The sequence below is a fragment of the Pteropus medius genome, unplaced genomic scaffold (genome assembly GCF_902729225.1).
Source record: "Pteropus medius unplaced genomic scaffold, Ma_sr-lr_union100, whole genome shotgun sequence".
NCBI classification, from domain to species: domain Eukaryota; kingdom Metazoa; phylum Chordata; class Mammalia; order Chiroptera; family Pteropodidae; genus Pteropus; species Pteropus medius.
This window is the reverse complement of record NW_024340849.1, coordinates 11,128,516-11,149,163: the sequence shown is the minus strand read 5'-3', so window position 1 is coordinate 11,149,163 and position 20,648 is coordinate 11,128,516. Positions and strand designations below refer to the sequence as shown.

The 20,648-nt window shown below is 34.8% G+C and overlaps 1 protein-coding gene across 1 annotated transcript; it reads right to left on the bottom strand.

The window, feature by feature from the left end:
• Positions 1-2,432: 2,432 nt before the first annotated feature.
• On the bottom strand, positions 2,433-4,152 carry MC4R (melanocortin 4 receptor). The gene has a single exon (XM_039838468.1). The coding sequence runs from the start codon at positions 3,722-3,724 to the stop codon at positions 2,726-2,728; it is 999 nt and encodes a 332-aa protein (XP_039694402.1). The 5' UTR covers positions 3,725-4,152; the 3' UTR covers positions 2,433-2,725.
• Positions 4,153-20,648: the final 16,496 nt, after the last annotated feature.

The window sequence follows — 20,648 nt, the reverse complement described above, 5'->3', positions numbered from 1 at the left end:
CTTATAATTATTAATTGAACTTTCTGGTAAAAATTTCAATACAAGTATCTGATGCCAATTATCAGCTCCATCTGGAATGTATATTCTTGACCAACATAATTCAAATACTAACAAATCACTTTTAATGAAATATTAAAGGATAGACACATATATCACACTATTTATACCAAAGTTTTAAAAAGTTAATTTCTGTGCCTCAGAATGAGTTGAAAACTTATGCCCACACAAAAATGTTTATAGCAACTTTGTTTATAATTGCTAAAATTTAAGGGCAGCCAAGATGGTCCTCAGTAGGTGAATACATAAATTAGCTGTGTTACATCCATAGGATGAAGTATTATTTAGTACTAAAAAGAAATAAACTACCAAATTATGAAAATGCATAGTGGAATCTTAAATGCATATTACCAATTGAAAGAAGCCAATCTGAGAAGGTTATATACTGTATCATTCCAACTATATGCCATTATGGAAAAGGCAAAACTGTGGAGACAATGAAAGGGTCACTGGTGGCCAGGATTTTTTTGGGGGGGGGGGAGAGGGTAAATAGGCAGAGCATAGAGAATTTTTAAGGCAGTCAAGCTATTCTGCGTGACACTATCATGGTGAATACATGTCATTATACCTTCGTCAAAACACATAGAGTTACAACACCGTAAGGGGACGCAATGTAAAGTGTGCACTTTGGGTGATAAGGATATGCCCCTCTGGGAGAATCTCGGCTTTACTGGAGAGAGAGGAAGTGACATAGCAGGGATATTTGGAGAACAAAAAAATGAGGAAGACACAGTTAAAGAAACCGAAGCCTAATACTGTGTACAGGCATGCAGGGGACCCAGCCGGCGGGGCAGGGCAGGTTCATGGCTAACACTCACCCTGACACTGTCGAGGTGTGATGAAGACAAAGGAGCTGATTTCCTTCAGTGGGAGAAGTGGACTGGTTCTAAAGGAACAAAGTTGCATCTGAAGTGACACTTGAAGGAGAAATAAATGCACCGGGAGGACAGCCACCACAGAAGAGGGGACATGCTTATAGCTCCCTTTTTGATATCTATGGTTCCCGAGATTTCTCACACTCCCACACAAAAGAAGGGACAGGAATAGAAGCAAAGACAGCACACGATCTGTGTTTAGCTACAGCTTTGGGCTTTGACTGCTATATCAGTCTATATTAAAATCCTCACACTTATTTTTGTGTCGAAATAGAGGAATACGGTGAATCAAACTTACATTTGTAAACTTTAACATCTCTATTATATTTAATATAATGTTTTCACATGAATGCCGAAACTGTTTCTCAGGACTTGTCAATATGTAAAACATTTAGATTTGAATTAAGAAGTGCCTTTGCATGTTATCTCTGCCCATAAACATTTGAAGATACTGTAAATTAAATTAAAAGATAGTTTACTGACAATCCTCAGCTTAATATATTTTCTCTCTTTATTTTGAAGTACACACGAATTGGAAAGTATAGATTATATTGCCTAGCAGCCAAATCTGTAGGATTCTTTTTGGAGCAAGATAAGTATTTCCTCTTCAAAATGTGGTTATAGAAAGTAAATTTATGTCAGGTCGTCCTCTGGGGTTCAGTAAGTGCTTTCTTTCCTGCTTAAAATGTATCAGCCATGAGAGGTTCCCTTCCTTTAGATAGTCACAAATTTTACCTGAAAATACTTATGCAATAGATTTGATTTTTAAAATTAAAAATCTTTTTTTTTTTTTTTTTTGTTAAAGTGAAAAACCTTGATAATGAGTGATTACACTCCAGTTCAAAAGTAAGCAATCAGTAAACAGCAAGTCACTTCCATGGGAAAAGTGAAAAAACTTGACACTAACAGTACTGTTCTTTAGAGATTGGAAGCTAGGTCTCTCGGAGCACCACCTTTTCTGGGTAGTTCAGCAGATGCTGGTCCCTGGTTAAAAGGGTCAGAAAGAGCTTATTCTCTGTTTTTATTAATGATGATTGCAGATAGATTGGTATCAAGAAGTTTAGCTTGACATGTTAACAGGTTTTTCCAGAATACTGTAATCCCCATAGCTGCTTCCCCCTCCTCCAAACTGGCTTGCCTGTGTGGAAAATCAAACTGTTTGCTTGGGCAAACTAATCTCTGTGTCTTTGAGAAACACGCAGAGTTTTCTGACTCAAAATCTCACCTTTATTTTTCCCCCAATAGGAACTTTTTTTTCTCTCAACAGGAACTTCATTTCTGTTTCTTGCAAAGGGAGAATGAACACATTAAATTACTTAAAATTTCAGCTGATTTTTTGAATGGCTAACCACCTGTTCTTCAATATTTTCCCCTTAAATGTGAGAGTCAACTCTCTACATCTCAATATTGTGTAGTGTAATATAAAAAACCACTTGTTAGACTATATCTAATAATTCCTATGTTACTGAAGCAAGCAAGGTATCAAATCCTCATGAGTTATAAGAAAGAGACATTGTTAAGCTTTTAATAAGGACTTTCTTTGTAAATCCACAGTGTCCACAAACTATAATATGGATTAACACTGTACAGCCAAAGAGTAGCATGACATTAAGAATATACAGAGACTAAGCTTTTTTATATCAAAAATCATAAACTTAAATTTATACAATACATATTCTCAACCAATGCCCTACACAGAAGAAAAAGCTGTTGCTGAAGCAAGCACACTGTTCAGGTTGTATAAGAATGAAAAAGTCTCTTATGCCTGTTTTTAGTACCTTCTCTGTCTCCATTTAATATCTGCTAGACAAATCACAAAGACCTCCTAGCAGATAGCAACAGATGATCTCTTTGAAGGTTTTCCTCAGTTCTTGGCTCCGGAGGGCGTAAATTAGAGGATCGATGATGGAATTACACATGATCAGTATGAGATATAAGTTAAAGTGAGACATGAAGCACACACAGTATGGATTCTGGGGACAAGAGATGTAGAATATTAAGTGGAGGAAGAATGGGGCCCAGCAAACAACAAAGACCCCAATCAGTATGGTCAAGGTAATCGCCCCCTTCATGTTAGCACCTTGGCGGATGGTGCCGGTGCCCGGCAGGACAGCGATCCTCTTAATGTGCAGTCTGGCCATGAGGAACATGTGGACATAGAGAGAGGCCATGAGAGCCAGCATGGTGAAGAACATGGTGATGAGGCAGATGATGGCAACACTGCTGTCCGAGTAAATGATGAACAAAATGCCTGAAACTGTGCAAGCTGCCCAGATGCAACTGATGATGATCCCAACCCGCTTAACCGTCATAATGTTATGGTACTGGAGAGCATAAAAGATAGTGAAATACCTGTCTACTGCAATTGAAAGCAGGCTGCAAATCGATGCAAGCAAGGAACTACAGATCACTGAGTCAATGACATTATCAATATTCACTGTGAAACTCTGTGCGTCTGTATCTGTACTGTTTAACAGGGTGATGACAATAGTTTCTGATCCGTTTGATACGCTCACCAACATATCAGCCACAGCCAGGCTACAGATGAAAAAGTACATGGGCGAATGCAGATTCTTGTTCTTGGCTATTGCTACGATCACCAGGATATTCTCCAACAAGCTTATGACACCCAGAGTCACAAACACCTCGGGAGAGACAAAGAGTTGCTCATAGCACCCTCCATCAGAGTAGCCTTTTCCGAGGGACTCACTGGCATTGCTGCGCAGTCCGTGGGTGCTGCGGTTCCAGAAGTGGAGAGAGGCGTGCATTCCCCGGGGGCGAGTATAGTTCATCCTGCGCCAAGTGGATTCCGATCCCCTCTGAACTGCTTTCGCCTCCTGGGTCAGGGACTTTTCTCCACGTCTCTTTCTGTCCGAAAGTTACGAGGCTAACACTGGCATGCCTGTCCTGAGTAAATAAATGTCACGTGCTCCAAAGCTTGAAATGGAAGTGTTAGTCTCTTTCAGGTACTGCTCTGATCACCATCACTTTAAAATCTTTGGCTTCAAAAGGCTTAGTCTCCGTCAAAAGCAAAAGTCTGCTGTTTGCTTTTGTTGTTGTTCTCACTTCCACTTTAACTTTAGTCTTATGCATTCAGGTCTTTTCAAGATAATTTTCCTAGTAGTAGCTGCTGTGCCATTGGGAGACGAATCTGTGTGCACATGCTCACTTCGGCTGCCTCTCAGAGGTTCGCAACCTGAAGCATTGCTTTGAGTGTTAGTAGCTGCTGCTGATTTTTATGGTGTGTGGAGGGAAGGAAATGTTCGGGGTGGCCCCTCCTCTGCTTCTTTTTGACCAATCCACGTCCTGTGGACGACTGTGAGACACCGATGGTGTTTCAGAGAGACAAACTGCAGGGCAGCACGGATGCAGAAGCAGAAGCTTGTGCGATCGGGAGGCAAGCAGGATGTGAGGGAATGAGTTTCTCTTTTCAAGTTTTCAAGGAAAACGACTCGGTCCGTAAAGGGCATTCTTTGGTATCACAACAGATCATCTTGAGGCACCAAGTTTATTCCTGCTTAAAAAAGATGTGTGTGTGTGTGTGTGCGTGTCTGTGTGTGTGTGTGTCTGTGTGTATGTGTGTTTTCCTGAAATAGATGCACTACTTTTTTTGGCCAGGATATTGAATGTATTTATCCTCTAAATTTTTTTGAATTGAGAATCCAGGCAGTAACGTTTCAATTTAAAATGCCTGAAACATAGGGAAGATATTTGATACTACAGGAGACTGTGCTATAGATGGAAGAAATATGTAGGTTGCTATAATTTATCAGAAGGCTCAAGAAGGGGTTCATTTCTTATGCACTAATATCTGATATTTCTTCATTGCAGAGTTTCTTTTATCGTAGCTGGAAAAGTTTTATTTTCATTCACAATAGTTAAAAATCAGATAGCATTAATGTAAACTATATTTCCTCTAAACCGAGAAAGGGTTTATATAACTAGGTGACACTCGGTTTTCTAAGTTTTGATATACGAAAATTGCGCATATTTAATGTATATATTTTAATGAGTTTGAACATTTAAACATATGTGATACTCAGGATATACCCATGATACCATCATCACAATGAAGATATTAAACATATTTGTCACCTCCAAAAATTTTCTTGTATTTTTTTATGGTAATAACACTTAACATGAGATCTGTCCTCTTAACATATTTTAAAGTACACGATACCATAGTAACTATAGATACTATGTTGTATATCAGATCTCTAGGACTTACTCATTTCCCATAACTGAAACTTTATATCTATTGGGCAACAATTTCTTGAAAAAGGTTTTGACAGTGACTTCTTGAATTTGACATCAAAAACACAGGCAACAAAACCAAAAATAGACAAGTGGAACTACGTCAAACTAAAAAGCTTCTGAACAGCAAAGGAAACAATTAACAGATTGAAAAGGCAACTTAGAGAATGGGAGAAAATATTGTAAACCATCTGTCTGATGAGTGGTTAATATCCAAAATATGTAAGACTCTCTTACAGCTTAATAGCAAAAACTAAAATAACTCAATATAAAAATGGGCAAAGGACTTGAATAAACACTTCTCCAAAGAAGATATACAAATGGCCACCAGGTACATGAAAAGATGCTCAACATCATTGATCATCAGGAACATGTGAATCAAAGCCACAATGGGATATCATCTCACACCTGTTAGGATGGCTATTATAAAAAATATGAGGTAGCAAGCATTGGTGAGGCTGTGGAGAAATTGGAAATCAGTTTTTTTTGTTGTTGTTTTTTTTTAAGGTAGCCATTCTACCCCTATAATCGAAGGCTTTGTAAATGAAAAATTTATATACCTTGACAACTTTACTTATTCAAGCCAAGATGAGTGGATGCTAGTTATTTATCAGAGTTTCTGAATGTTTTATTTAAGCGAAGTTTGACAAATTATGGCAAAGTTACTTTTTAAATTAATTAAACTCCAGGTTCTGAAATTTCATATGGTATCTTTTTCTTTTTATGACTGCTTTTGGTTTCAGCTCTCTGTACAGTTTGTGGCTACTGAAAATAGAATCAAAAAGAGAGAATTCCTTGAGGCTTAATTTTAAGTCCTCTGTTATTTAGGTAAGGGCTTTATCTCCTTTGCCTTTGCGACAACGGTATTATTCCTGAGCATTGAGCTAAATTAACATATCCTATCCATTCCTGGGTGGGGCCTTTTGACTGAACTCTTACTAATGGAATGTGGGCATTGTGTTATCTCCCTCATGACTCTACGCATTTTCCTTTCTGTCTTAGCACTTGACTGCAGAATGTCTTTGAAGCCTCATGTTATAGAGGCCACCATATCATGGAAGGAGCCTGGGTCTCTGAATAACTGCACAGAGCAGAACTCACCTCTCTAACGCCCTCCACACCCCAGCCCACCAACTAATTAAACTGTGATCTGAGCCAGCAATTAATATTACCGTGTTAAGCTGCTGAAATTATGATGTTCACCTATCGCAGCAGCTAGCATTAATTACCTTGACTTTCAGACTTTTCAATGGAGCTATTTACAAGCAGAAAATCCATGAAAATCCTTCTTTCCCTTATTTTAGATTTGTTTGAGTAGTGAATTACCTAGTAAATGAGCAATAGGGAAGAAATCTATTATCAAATATTCTGATGTTTAAGTATCAGATAGTTAACTCCGTGTAATCTTCTTCCTGAGTCAGCTCTTGACTTTGTGGTTTCTACCTCTCTTGGTGGCATAATTGTTCCATTTGCTTAGGCTTAAAATTCAGAGTATCTTTGACTTGTCCATCTTTCTCAATAATCCCTACACGCATTCTCTTGTAAAATACCTTTGATTCTACCACAGTGTCTGACTCCTCTTTTTCTCATTGTTAAACTCACTTCTCACTATTACCCTTCATGGAATGTTCGTTGTAGTCAAACTTGTATGCTAGACTATCTATGCTCACCCTAGAGTTTTTCATGAGTTTATTCTCTCTGCTTGGAATGCTCTTCTCTATATTTATGAATGCACAATCATCTTTAATTTGTAAAAGTTATTAATAGGTATAATATAGTATAATATAATTACTTTATGATGATATACTAGGTAAAATTAGTAACTGAAAGGAAAACTCCTTTTAGCTTTTCACAAAAAGGATTTTATTTATAGAATTATGATCACACTGAAATTCCAAAAAATCATATGCATTTAAAATCTCAAATTTAATGATTTGGTATAGATTTAGAAAACCTTGATTTCATGGTTAATCATGCTGAAAAGATGACATTTTTGTCATTTCCAAGGAGGCGTGTAAATTGTCTGCCATAGTTTAGTTCTCCATGAGCCAGAAGAAATACAAGCATCAATGTTAGACACATTAATGGTATTTTTGAAAATTTATTGCAGACATTTCTTTTTTTAATACACACAAAATTGAGCTGGATCATAATATATTGCTCTTATGAGTAAAAATCCTCATTTTATGTTGTATAACAAATATGAAACATTACTAAAGAGAAGTATTCATCTAACTGTGCTACATGGAATACTGTTTTAAGGACATGTTAATATTATTTGCACCACAGATTAAAGGATAGATTCTAAGGTTAAATAATTTTAGAAACTATTGCAAACTTGAATGTTCAGAGTTTACATTAGCATAGAAAGTTTCTGAAATTCTTGCTAGAAAAAAACCAATGTCGCTTAATCCCCTTATTTCCTAAAGATATTTGAACATAGAACTTACTTTCCCCACTTTTATATTTTGAGTACCTATTATGCTCAGTTCTGTTATAATGCTCATTTTGAAAATGCAAATTTGTTCCAAACTTGATTGATATGGCAAGGAACATTGTGAGCGTAATGCAGATTTTGTGTTTTTGCAGTTTTGTACAGGAGAAACAATAGGTGAATGTAGAAAGTGCACCCAGTGAACCAAGACACATGGGGGCGTATGAAACACACACACACACACACACACACACACACCATTTCCCAGCTACCTCAGCTCACTGCAGATGTTATGAAGCACAACCCTCCACATCTAGTGTCATAACGTCTCATGTGATTTCAGATAACCCACCCTTTACCACTTCATAATAACTCACAGGCTGTAGCCATTCTGAAACTGACTTCCTCAGGCAAACTGAATGCAAGTCTTTTTCTAGGGAAAGTGCCATATTTGTTGTAGGTATATGTATTTTTAACTATTAAATATGCATAAAACTGTTCTACTGTTTTTATTAGGTTTCTATCCCTTTTTTTACCATGTCGCTGATAAACTTTATATAATATGTTTTGTGTTTAACCCGTTTTTCCCAATAGCCCTAGTTGTTGTATCGCAAGATTTTGCATAGCACGCTGACTTTCAGAATACATGTCACATTACAGCAGAACTAAATGTGACATGATTGGGAAGATATAGTTTGGGAAACATTCATGTAGAATGAATTATTCTGACTACAGAATTCTTACTTAAATGTTAAAGAGCCAAGGAGAGGGAGTTCTGCATCTCTTTGGACCATGGTTTTAAGTGATAAGGGGCCTAAATCTATAAGTCCACTTTGCAGCAGACATCATAACTGAATGCAGGAAACTCAGAGAAAGTCGAATCTTAGTATATTATTGTCCAAGTTGTTAGGTCATTTACCTTTTCCTATCTGCTGTTTCTCTTCTTAGGGAATTTGGTTTTGTACTTTTTAAAAAATGTGTCTGTATATACCTACAAAGTATATTACTACTAAGATCTCCATTTTCCTTTTATGCTCTTGGATTCTACCTGGAAGAGTAAACCAAATGTGGCGACAGATCGTGTATACCTTTTAAGTGCCAAGTCAGAGGTGAAATAAAACTGCATATGGCAATCTGTCTTAGAATAACAGTTATATCATCAACAAATCTTAATTAAAATGGGGACTTAAAAATTGAGGATTAGATAATGAAATAGTCAATGTCTTCCTTAACCTCAAGAAGCAATATACTTTTGTGATAGTTATTTTAGGTTAGTATCTTTTATAACTTTTTTCCAATTATGTGTTAAATTGTTAGGAGAATATGTTCTTTGGCTTAAAATGTGCATAACAAAAGGTTTCTTATAGTGAAATTGTTTTCTCTACAGACTCAATTAGAGTGTCTTTTGTTGGTATTTTGTTGTTGTTGTTGTTTGGAAAGGTAAAAAATATAACTAATAATTATCTGGAAAGACAAATTAGGGTACAAGACATGAGGGCAGCATTGGATTCTGCAGCAAATTCTACAGGGACTATGCAGCAAACCCACTTGAAATATATTCAAAACAAAGATTTGCCTCCCACCTATGCCCAGAATAGCCACTGTAAAAATATATTTAATAAAGTCTTCATACTGTTCCCAGACATCTTTTTATTTAATATATGTATAACTCTGAAACTAATTTGATTACTAAAAAAGTAAAAATCATTGTACATCTGAAAAGAACTTCCAGGGACACAGTGTCCCCAAAATTTAGTACAGCTTCAACTTGTAACATAGAAAGCAGAAATGCTACAAATGTACAAAAAAAAAAATCATTTGAAATACTATTTTTCTCGTGAATTTTGAGTAAAAATAGTTAAGTTAATTTTTTCAATTGTTTGACATCCTCAGAGACAAAAACTGAAACAAATAATTAAAAACTAATTATAGTTAAAAGGTTTTCGCTTCCTCTAAAATAGGTAAAAAGATCTTTAGTCAATATTATTAAATTATGAGATTTTGTTTCTAGGAAAAAATGTGATTCTAAAATTAATTATAATTATTATTCAGTCCGATTTACTAAAAAATATTTAGGTTACTAGTTATTCTAATAATTTTCACTGGGATGAAAGTTAAGACATAGTACAATATCTCCTGTAATTTTTAGTTAGGTCTAGGCAGGCCCAAATGGGTAAATTTAGGCAAAGATACATAAAATTTAGAAAAAAAAAATATGAGTCTTTTATTGGGAATAAGGAGGAGGAAATATTATCTCATCTGTTGCAACTATCTTTCCATTTATTCATTCGTTCATTCATTCATATTCTTCCTTCATTCACTTACTCACTACCTGCTGAGTGCCTATGAAAGGTAAGGTGATAAGCTAACAGCTTCAGGAGAAGCTTAAGTAAAGGAGTTATAGTCCCTTCTTTCAAGATGCTCATATTAGTGAGAAAGAAAACAGATAGACTCTAATAAAATAACATGGAAATGCAGAGAAAGAGGCTTACGCGGGGTTATTAAGAGAGCACTGTGTATAGATATGCAACCCAGTCTAGGCAGGACCACAGAAGACTCCCTCAGGACACGCCTGCAGCAAATCATAACCTTTAAGCAGAAATTAATCATGTGAAAAACAGAGAAAAGGAAATTTCAGATCCAAGGAACACTTTGGCGATGGTATAGAAATAAGTGGCAGCATGGAATGTATAAGGGACATAAATCACATAAAGGTTACTGGAATGTAGATTGAGAGTCAGGAAGTGGTAAGAAAAGAGGGAAAGAGGTTGGCAGAAATCTGATCATAGACCTTTCAGCTTTCTGAAGATGTTTTACTTCATTCTATAAAGATATAATTTAAGGTGAAGTTGTTGGATGCTAGGTAAGTAGACAGAACCAGGGCATTGATACAAGACTGATATAATTTAAGGTGAAGTTGTTGGATGCTAGGTAAGTAGACAGAACCAGGGCATTGATACAAGACTGATATAATTTAAGGTGAAGTTGTTGGATGCTAGGTAAGTAGACAGAACCAGGGCATTGATACAAGACTGAAGATAAGAGAATACTTCATATTAATATTAATATGCTGAAATTTGTAATTTGGTGATTTCCTGAATGTGAGGAGTGAGGGGAAAAGGAGTTAGGGATGAATCCAGGTTTCTATCTTGGTCTACTGGATGGTTGGAGGTGATACCACCTACAAGGGTAAGAGCCAATTTGAGAAAAGATGACTAATTTAGTTTTGATGTGTCTCTGGGTCATTCCCAAGAGGTTGAGAAGTCCATAGCTGGTTAATTTTAAGTCCATATGGGGATGAAATCTGGGATATAGATTGGGAGTCAATAGAGTGGTGATTTAACACTATAAATTATGTAAATTGAGAAGAGAATAAGTAAGCAGATAATGAAAGCAGGCGATCACATTTTCATTTGGCTGCCAGAGTGTTGATTAGAACTTATTTTGGAGACCCTAGGGCAACGAAGAAATTTTCCAGGCCAGTTTACAGCAAGCAGGTCAATATCATGGTGATTTGGTGATTTATACTCCAAATTTCCTAAGGTTCAAACATAACAGTATGCTTAGAGTATGTTGCATCATATATTCTTATATTAATTAGACTTCAAAATTGCATCTCAGCTTGCAAAATCAAGGATAATCTCAAATGATTGTTTTCTATGGGCTTTTCATTCTTATGTCTATTAGACATAATATCTATTTCATGTTACGTATGTATTACATTCACCACCTTAATTCTTGTCATTATATACACCACCATTTTGCATGTCGATATGATTATCAGCTAATGAATTGAGGAAAAACTATGTAATTATTTCTAAACAAGTTAGTGATGGTCAACTATGTGTGAAGTTAATATACAACAGCATTTCACTGAATTGTTTTAGATTTTAACACTATGTAAGGTATTTTAATACATGTTGGGCATTTGGACTCTTTAGTTAATAAAAAACTACTTTTATTATCCTAACTGTATATGAGAGGAAAATATACTGTTTTCTTTTCATTGTTGCCTTACTCTTCTTTGGTTTACTAAAAGGCCCTTTGGTATTGAACAGAAGACATCCTAACTCTTTATTTTTAGAGTAGTGTTTCGAATTTAATTTCTTTTCAAATGTAGTAAACCTCAATCTTCCAAAGCAAGTGTATCACTCTACTTACAGATTTTCTGTCTAGCTGAATCTGTGGACTATAGTATAACCCAGATGATTCTAACACTAGACTCAAGACCCTTTAACAATATTAATAATGGATTTTAGGTCCCTGGCAAGTAAGTAATATCCTTTGGCTTCAGTTGCCCCTCACCCTTTTCCAATAAACAATGCCATTTACTGTTCCTCGAGGAGATGGTTCTCATTTACCCTTAAAGTTTTAGAACGTTGAAAACACACTACACTAACTGGGTTATATGGTTATTCGTAGCTTTTATCTTGGAGAAGTTTCCATACCAAAGATTAAGATTATAATATTAAACAAGTTTTCCTTCTTTCAAAATAAAAATTATGTTGAACATTTTAACCTCATCCAATATTCATTGGATGTATAGGATTGTTTAGCAACCATAAAAATAAATGCATGGATATTCCTAAGCCATCTTTCTATTATAGCTTAATAGTCTTCCATTTCTTTAATATCCCATAAAATGTTTTACTTATATATAATTGAAAGGACCAAATTTCATATGAAAACTAAACTTGATCACAGCTTGTCAGGAGTCTAAGTAGTGTAATATCCTTGAAATCCTGGTTTGATTGCTTCTCTGGAGTCTAAGTAGCTTAAAATCCTCAAAATCCTGCTTTGATACTTTATTCTCTATATCGTAGACTTTGCCTCTATTTGGGATCTAATAATTTTAAATATAATCTCTGGTCTGGGATCAGGTAACTAAAATTTAGCAAGGTAACACTCTATTTATATGATCCTTGACAGATTTTATCAAGATTAGCCAGTTTGGCAGTTTGGCAGATATTTTAATACCACAAGAATGGTGAAAGCAGTGATTTTCATAAGTCCTCCCACCAACAGGGGGACCACACCACATTTCGTGATCATAGCTTGATTATTGCTACGATAAAATGTAACATTTGTCAAAAATTGCATTTTTCTAAAATTCTATGCATTTATTAACTATCAGAAAATTCATCAAGTCCTGTATTAGTTGGCTAGAGCTGCCATAACAAAGTAGAACAGACCAGGAAGCTGAAACAACAGAAATCATTTTCTCCCAATTCTGGATGCTTGAAGTCTGAAATTCAAGATGTCAGCAGGATTTTTTTTTTTTTTTTTTTTTGAGCCCTCTCTCCTTGATTTGCAGATGCCCATCACCTTCCTGTGTCTCTGCATGGTTTTCCCTCTGTACATGTCTATAATCCAAATTCCCTTTCTTATAAAAACACCAGTCATATTGGATTAGGGCCCACCCTAATAACCTCATTTTAATTTAATCAGCTCTTTAATGGTTCTATCTTCAAATACAGTCCCATTCAGATGTACTGCGGTTAGGACTTCAACAAATTTTGGAGGGGCATAATTCAGCTCCTAATACTACCGAATGTGTATTTGGCACTGAACCATCTAATAGTCAAACAATTGCTTTTTAATTTGATATATGTTTAATAAGCCAGGGACTAATCAAGGTGCTGGGGATATAGTGGCCAAAACAAACAGAATCATATTCTAGTGGGTAGTGTGTAGAGGCTAAATAAATCAGTGATACTCAGAAGTCATTGCTTCAATTTATGTTAATTACAAAGGCATACAAATTAACATGGAAAGATTTTGTGAGAATTTATAATCAAATCAGTGACTGGTTCCAAGAAGGTAGCCATCCTTGGCCTGCTGGAATCTTTTCAATTTCTCATTATTTTCTGGTAGTATAAACTATAGTAAAAATCAGTTTCAGTCGACATAAAATAAGATTGAAGATTAAGAGGAATACCCAGAGTTTTCTATCTGTACAATTGTAAGGTGTCAGGTATTTGACAGAATTTGAAAATTTGGACTGCAACTCTGTTAAAACTATATTTCATTGAAGTGTGTATTCTATTACTGATGGAAGATTTGAAATACCTATTTTGAATCTACTGCTATTTTCACAGAGCCAATATTTCCTTTTTTGGTGGGGAGGGGTCTGTGAATGAATCACATGTATTTAATATAAAACGCTCATAAAATATATGCATTTCAAGCAAAAGTTCAGGTATTTGTGTATGTATCTGTATTTTTATAACCTAATTTTATTTTTTTTATCATGAGTTCTCATATTCATTCATTTATTGATACTTTTGAGAAGTTTTATATAAGTGAAAACAAACCAGGGATTTATTAGTCATTTTCATTTAAAAATTCAGATCTCTTCTAGAGTTTCTTTTCCTTCTCAGAGTTCTACCTTCTCATCTATCTAGCCGTGGCTCTGAATTCCCTGCACTTACTCAGTTGTCATGCTGTGTTACTGAGGCAGAAGCAGCTCTCCGTTGAGCCTCATCTGGCCTGTGGCCTATACTGACACTGGCTGCTGGTGTCCTGGTCCCACCTGTCTCTGAGCAGGAATGATGCCTAGGCTGTAGGCATCCATTACGCTCCTAAACAGCCCTGGGACCTTGCAGTTTGTTTGGCAGATCAGGCCAACCTTTGATATGGGCCCTTCTCCGCTTTGCCCAGCAATCTTCTGGTAGGTTAAGTCCACAGTCATTTACAGCTAATCACTTTGCCCAACTGGAACCCCACCCCCCAATATTGGACCCTTTCTTCTCTTATTTCAGTAATACAATCTCTTTCTTTTCTTTCTTGTTCATATAGCTTTGGAATGGCAGTTAATATTTGAGTAGAGAAGCAACTGACCTATTAGTAAGCTCTGGAAGGTTATGTGCCACCCACTTGTATGAAGCTCTCTTTAAAAAGGGAAATACTCTACCCATTTCTGTCCCCATTTGGTCCCATGTGGTCCAAATTCCAGAGACACAGGAAAAATTCCACTCAGTCTTCTGTTCTTGAGCATGTTTCTGTGTTATTGGATTTCCTTTAAGAGGCAAAATCTGGAATAATTGTTCTACCAGTAGAAATATAATGTTCTCTTGATCAGAGTGAGAGTATTGAGTCTTTTGATCAGTAGTCTGAGGTTTAAATTTTTGATCCTGTGCCACATATGCAATATGATTTAAATGAGTAAGTCAATTTACTGATCCATGATCTTGTGATTCTTGAGGTATTTATTGACAGAATGAGATTAAAAATGATAGATTGTGTAATCATTGATAAAGAAACATCTCTGTTAAATCTGAGATAGAGATAGAGTTTAAAAATGATAGATTGTGTAATCATTGATAAACATCTCTGTTAAATTTGAAAGATTTTTTTAATTACCGAGTAGATATTAAGGAAAAGTTACATAGGCTGTGAGAGTATGCTTTTATCTTTTTTGGTGAGTATACGAGGCTGTCCTTTGGTCAGAAAAATGATATAGAGAAAGTTCTCCAGGGCTTGTTTTCTAGATACTGGTTTGAAGTCAATACAATTATAGCTTAATAACATTTAACCTAAGAATCTCATAGATATTTAGTGCTCAAAAGAATTCATATCCCCAGTGTATTATGAGGAGGGCAAATATGATTTAGCTGGAAAAGCATAGTCTAAGAATTTACTGCAGATTGAAAGTAAATCTATTTTATAACCACCACAGAGACAGCTAGGAATATTACCTGCCTAACTATCTGATGGAAGCCCTGGTTTACAAGAGAAATGAAAATATATAGCAGAAAAAAAACTCAATCATCTTTTTCTGCCTTTTGATCTTATTCTGTGGAGGAGGATTAAAAATTAAAGATTACTTTACCTTCAATATGCACTGTAAATATAAATAAATTGTTCAGTTAAAATGTTTGTTCATAAAAATGCATCAGAATTACTAATTGCTAGTTAAAAATAGATAACTTATTTTTATTATCTGTTTTTTTGGAAAGCATCTAATTATAGCAATAGGACTTGAATCATCAGTATTATTTGTTTCCTATTAAATTTGTATTCTGACCAATTTGTCCATCTCTTTGGATTTCACTAGTTAAGGTCATTTTAAGGGTCTCTGCTCATGATTCTCTTTTTGTTATAGTTAATAAACTTGTTTTGATCAGTGCACCCTCTACTAGACTGTGACAAAAATGCCTTCAGGAATTATGTTATTCATGGTTCCATCCTTAAAAATCCTATGATTTTTAAGGCACAATTTACCTGAGCCTTAGTTTCCCCACCTATAAATCGAGAAGGCTAATACTACTTTACTAATGAGGTCATTGTGAGGCTATAATATAATGGATGAGACAATCCATTTTTAATAACAAAGCAACTATAAAGGATTGTTTTTTCAAATAAAAATTCAATACCTTTAAGGAACATGTGGTATCCTCTCACCTATTTTCAGAAGGCCTCCCTTAATGCTGTGACAAACTGGAAGGCAATCATGAACCAGATCTTGCCTTTTGTGTAACATTTTGGGTGATATTTGGTCTCTAGACTAGTTCTTTCCACAATTAAGCCAATATACCTATACATTTGTCTACGATGGAAAAATGGAGTGGCTGATTTTTCAATTATATATTGACTCTCATCAATGTAGGTAGTAAACCTGAATGCTTATGCCTCAAAGCCATAGATTTCAAGTCTCTTTTTAACCTTAATAATTGTTTCTTATTGCTGTCTCCATCACTATATTTATAATTGAGAAGTTAATGAAAGAAGACAGACCACATTTTATGTTTTTATAAAAATATAAAATCCGTATTTTTATTTATAAAGTCTTACACTTTCAATAAATTGAGTACACTATTTAATATTTTGCCTGGAAAATTGATTCTTAAAAATAGTAAATTACTAAAAGTAGCACTGACAAGTGGAATGTTTATGACGAGGGAAAATAAAGATAGTAAAAGAATAATCTTTTAGATAAAAAATCAGGGGAAAGAGTCTCAACATATATCAACCTTTTTATTATTAACTCAGTGAAAATATTTGAAATTGTAAGGAAATAGAATTCAGATATAATCATTTTGAGATCACAATTTTTAACAGACTATTTTTTAAAGCATGAATTAATTTTTTATAAAAAATATATTCTTAGGAGTTTGCCATCATCAATCACCAACAACAGATATCGATTAAGAATTTGTTTTAAGAATGTGTCATTGCCACAGGTGCATAAAAAAAATAAGTTATCTGAATGTTTACATTTGATTGTGTGACATTAGTTTTAGCTCTTACAAGGGCAAGGAAATTTGGAATAAGTAAAAAATATTACTTGATTTTTCCAATAGAAAACCGAATTATTTAAAGCACGACCTTCTGGATTATCTGATTCTAATTTTATGGGTGCTCTTACCTTTCTTTCATTGCCTTGTGGGTATTTTACAACTTTGTAAGTTGCAGATAAATGATAGTAAGGAAAATCATTCGCATTTATAAACATCCAAATAAATTCTGTCAGATACACAGACATTCAATGTACCTCCCTTCTCCTCGTGGAAGAAGCCGGTTTTGAGTCCACTCGCAATTTCACTTCAGTTCTCCTGACCTATCAGTGTCTGTTCTTTGGATTCTCCTTTGAATTGGTTTTAACACGTTCCTGATTCCCTCAGTAGTGATGAGTTAGGAAAATCTTTAACATATGTTTTGTATTTGCACGAAGGTCATGATTTTACCTTTATTTGAAATTCTCCCTCTGACACAAGATACAGAAAGAATTCAGTGCAAGTCATATTAACAGTCACTAATTCATCATGCCATACCCCTCATTGGAATTTATTTTATGGAAAATTGTTAAAATTGAATCGAACTTTTATTCAGTGTTGTTGGTACTTCCCTAGTCACCTGGATAATCAATGAACAGTGAGTTCCCAGTTGTAGGATATTTTTTAAAGGTAGCTTTGGCTGTTGGAAAGTACTTTCTTACATCAAGCAAATATCTTCATGGAATTTCTCACTGTTGGTTCTTGTTCTATTTCTTATGCCATACAGGATAAATATAATTCCATTGTCCCTTAATCGTGCTTCAAATATAAAAAATAGTTATAGTTATATTCACCATTAGTCTTTACATTCATATTTTCTGCACATAGCATTTTAATAGTTTGTTTTGAGGGCTTATATATACTTATTATTTATGTTCACCATATTAAATTTTAGCCCATTAATTTAATCTTTTAAGAACATTTTAGATCATTACTCTTCCTTGTGTTTTTTTGTTTTTTCATTCTTCCAACATTTCTCATGTATATTTGGTGTCTGGCATTTACATAGGGGAATAACAAAGATAAGAACATAAATGATTTCTTTTTATGAAATCTAGTAAGGGAGGCAAACATTTAAAAATGAATTATTAGAAACCAGGCTCTTAAGTGCTCTAACAGGGGAACATTGTCATGTGAGCACAGGAATGGCATTATTCTACTCTTTGGGTGACAAAGATGGCTATTTATCTCCCAGTTTTGTGAGATTAGAATTCTTTACATTCAAGTTTAAGAGCAAATATATTGTTTTGAGGCACCAACTGTGGTACATTTTGTGATCTTCAAGTTGAGGCTTGAATAAAACCAATAGAAGTGAATTACATTTCCCGAAAGTATAGCTACTTCAAGAATTAGTTAAATGAAACAAGATAGGGTTGCTTCAATGAAATGCAGCTCTTAATTAGCTCTTTATTTGTCAACTTATTCGAACCCATGATATCAGAATATGTGAATATGACTTGGCATTTAGATACTGAAATCCTAGCTCCTTTTACTTTGTTTTACCTGTTGTGAGCCACCATTAAAAAAATCTAACTTGAGGTTAATAAAGAAGCTGACTTGAATAAGTACGCTCTCAGTATGGACCCAACTATATGGATTATAACCTCCTGTATGCTGCCTGAAGAGGTATAAGGTAGTAATTCTGTTAGGTGATGTTTATACTCTTCTCTAACCTAAAAAAGGTAATTTGAAAAAATGTCTTACTGTCTTTTAATGTAATATAATTCAAATTTGTTCATGCTACTTGGCTTTGAGCACATTTATTTTTACCAATTTTCCATTCATTTTCTTATACCAGAGAAGGCAATCAATGCTATTTTTCTTTATATTCTTATATTTCATATCTTATATTTTGGTGTTTGTATTGTTTCCCAAAGACTTGAATCCCCACCACCACCAAAGTCCCAATTAAAGTACTTAGAGATTTGTTAGATATTTTCTTGACTCGTGTCTTTGTCAGCTCAGATAGCCATAAACAAAATACCACAGACTGGGTGGCTTTTAAACAACAGAAAGGTATTTTCTCAAGATCTGGAAGTTCAAGATCAGGATGTTAGCATGTTCAGGTTATGGTGTGAGCCCTTTCCTGGCCTGAAGATGGTCATCTTCTTGCTGTGTCCTCACATGGCCTTACCTTGGTGCGCATGGAGAGAGAGAGAGAGAAAGAGAGAGAGAGAGAGAATCTCTTTCTCTTCCTATAAGGCCAGCAATTGTATAGAACTAGGATCCTACCCTATGGCTTCATCTAACCTTACTTACTTCCTAAAAGTCCTATCTCCAAATATAGTCACATTGTGGGTGAAGGCTTTAACATATGAAATTTTGGGGAACACAATTCATTCCATAACATTCATGGTATCACAGATTGAGAGTATGCACACAGTTGATCATATTGTGCTCAGCTCATTATCTCGACGACTTAACATTTTTCTGTCAGGATTCTAAATGACTCCTAATAATTATCTGTGAATCAATAAACAATAGTTATCATAATCTGCTCCTGGTCTATTGCAGCCTAGTGGAGTAAAACAATAGTGTAAGGGTAAGAGAACTCTACCAAAGTTCTAGCTCTGCCAGTTGTGAGCTATGTGACCTCTCATAGTTCATTAGAACATTAAATTACTTACTATAAGTTCAGGGCTGTAAATAATACTTGATCCATAGTAAATATTCTATAAGTGTTAGCTTTGATTATCATTAATATTACACATCTATTTCTCTGCCATGTCTCATTTGATATGAATAAGAACCTCTTCAGCATTCGAGTCACTCACTTTTGGAAACTTTGTAGTTTGTCCTTGTCTCTTTCAGGATGTGCTGTTCCAGAACTGAACGAGCAATAGTGTGTTTCATAATACAGCTAAAAATTCAGAATTGCTTCATACTAGATCAAAACAGTAATAGTTCCTAGGGAAAAAAGTTATCTATGTAATTTTTTTGAGTTTTATTTAATTTTCTTAAAAGAGATCATTGAAATAAAATAGAAACAGTGGTTTTAAATATTGGCTCTTGGGACCAAATGTTATGACTCATATTGTATGTTTAAAATTTTATTTTAGTGAGAAACTTGGGTATTACTTTGGTGCAAGTTTTAAGAAAATTTAATTAATTGATAAAAATATTAATTAAATAATAACTGTATATTCTGGATTAACTAATAATTCAATATATGAGTGTTGAAATATATTATTTATGTGGACTCATTAGAATATAAGCTCCATCAGAACAGTGCTTTTTTTTTTCTTAACTGATATGTTTTCACTGATGGTCACAATGCCTAGAACATATCCTGACTTTAATAAAAAATTATCGAATGAGTGAATGGCCAATAGTTCATTGTAACTACTGTATATGTGGCCAACCTATGACATGTCCTAGAGATATAAGAGTACATAATTCCTAGCAGCGGGGCATAGTTCAATGGGAAAGAAAATTGGGGAAAGTAAACAAGTACAATTCAAAGTATTGTGTGATATAACAGAGGTTTGGTCTAGCTGCAGCAAGATCATAATGGAAGGCATCAGCCTGAAGCTGATAAAGAAGGTCAGGAAATGATTCAAAGAAGAGCTGTGGAAAGATGTGTGAAACTTTTCTAGTGTGCCAGAGTATAGGGAATGTTTTGAATGGAGATAATTTATTATAAATAAAAAAAAAAGAGTAAATAATAAACCTCGGAAATGGAAACCCAGTAGGCTCTGAAGAGCTTTGTGTCATACTAAAGAGTTTGAACTTTGTCCCAACATACCATGCTGA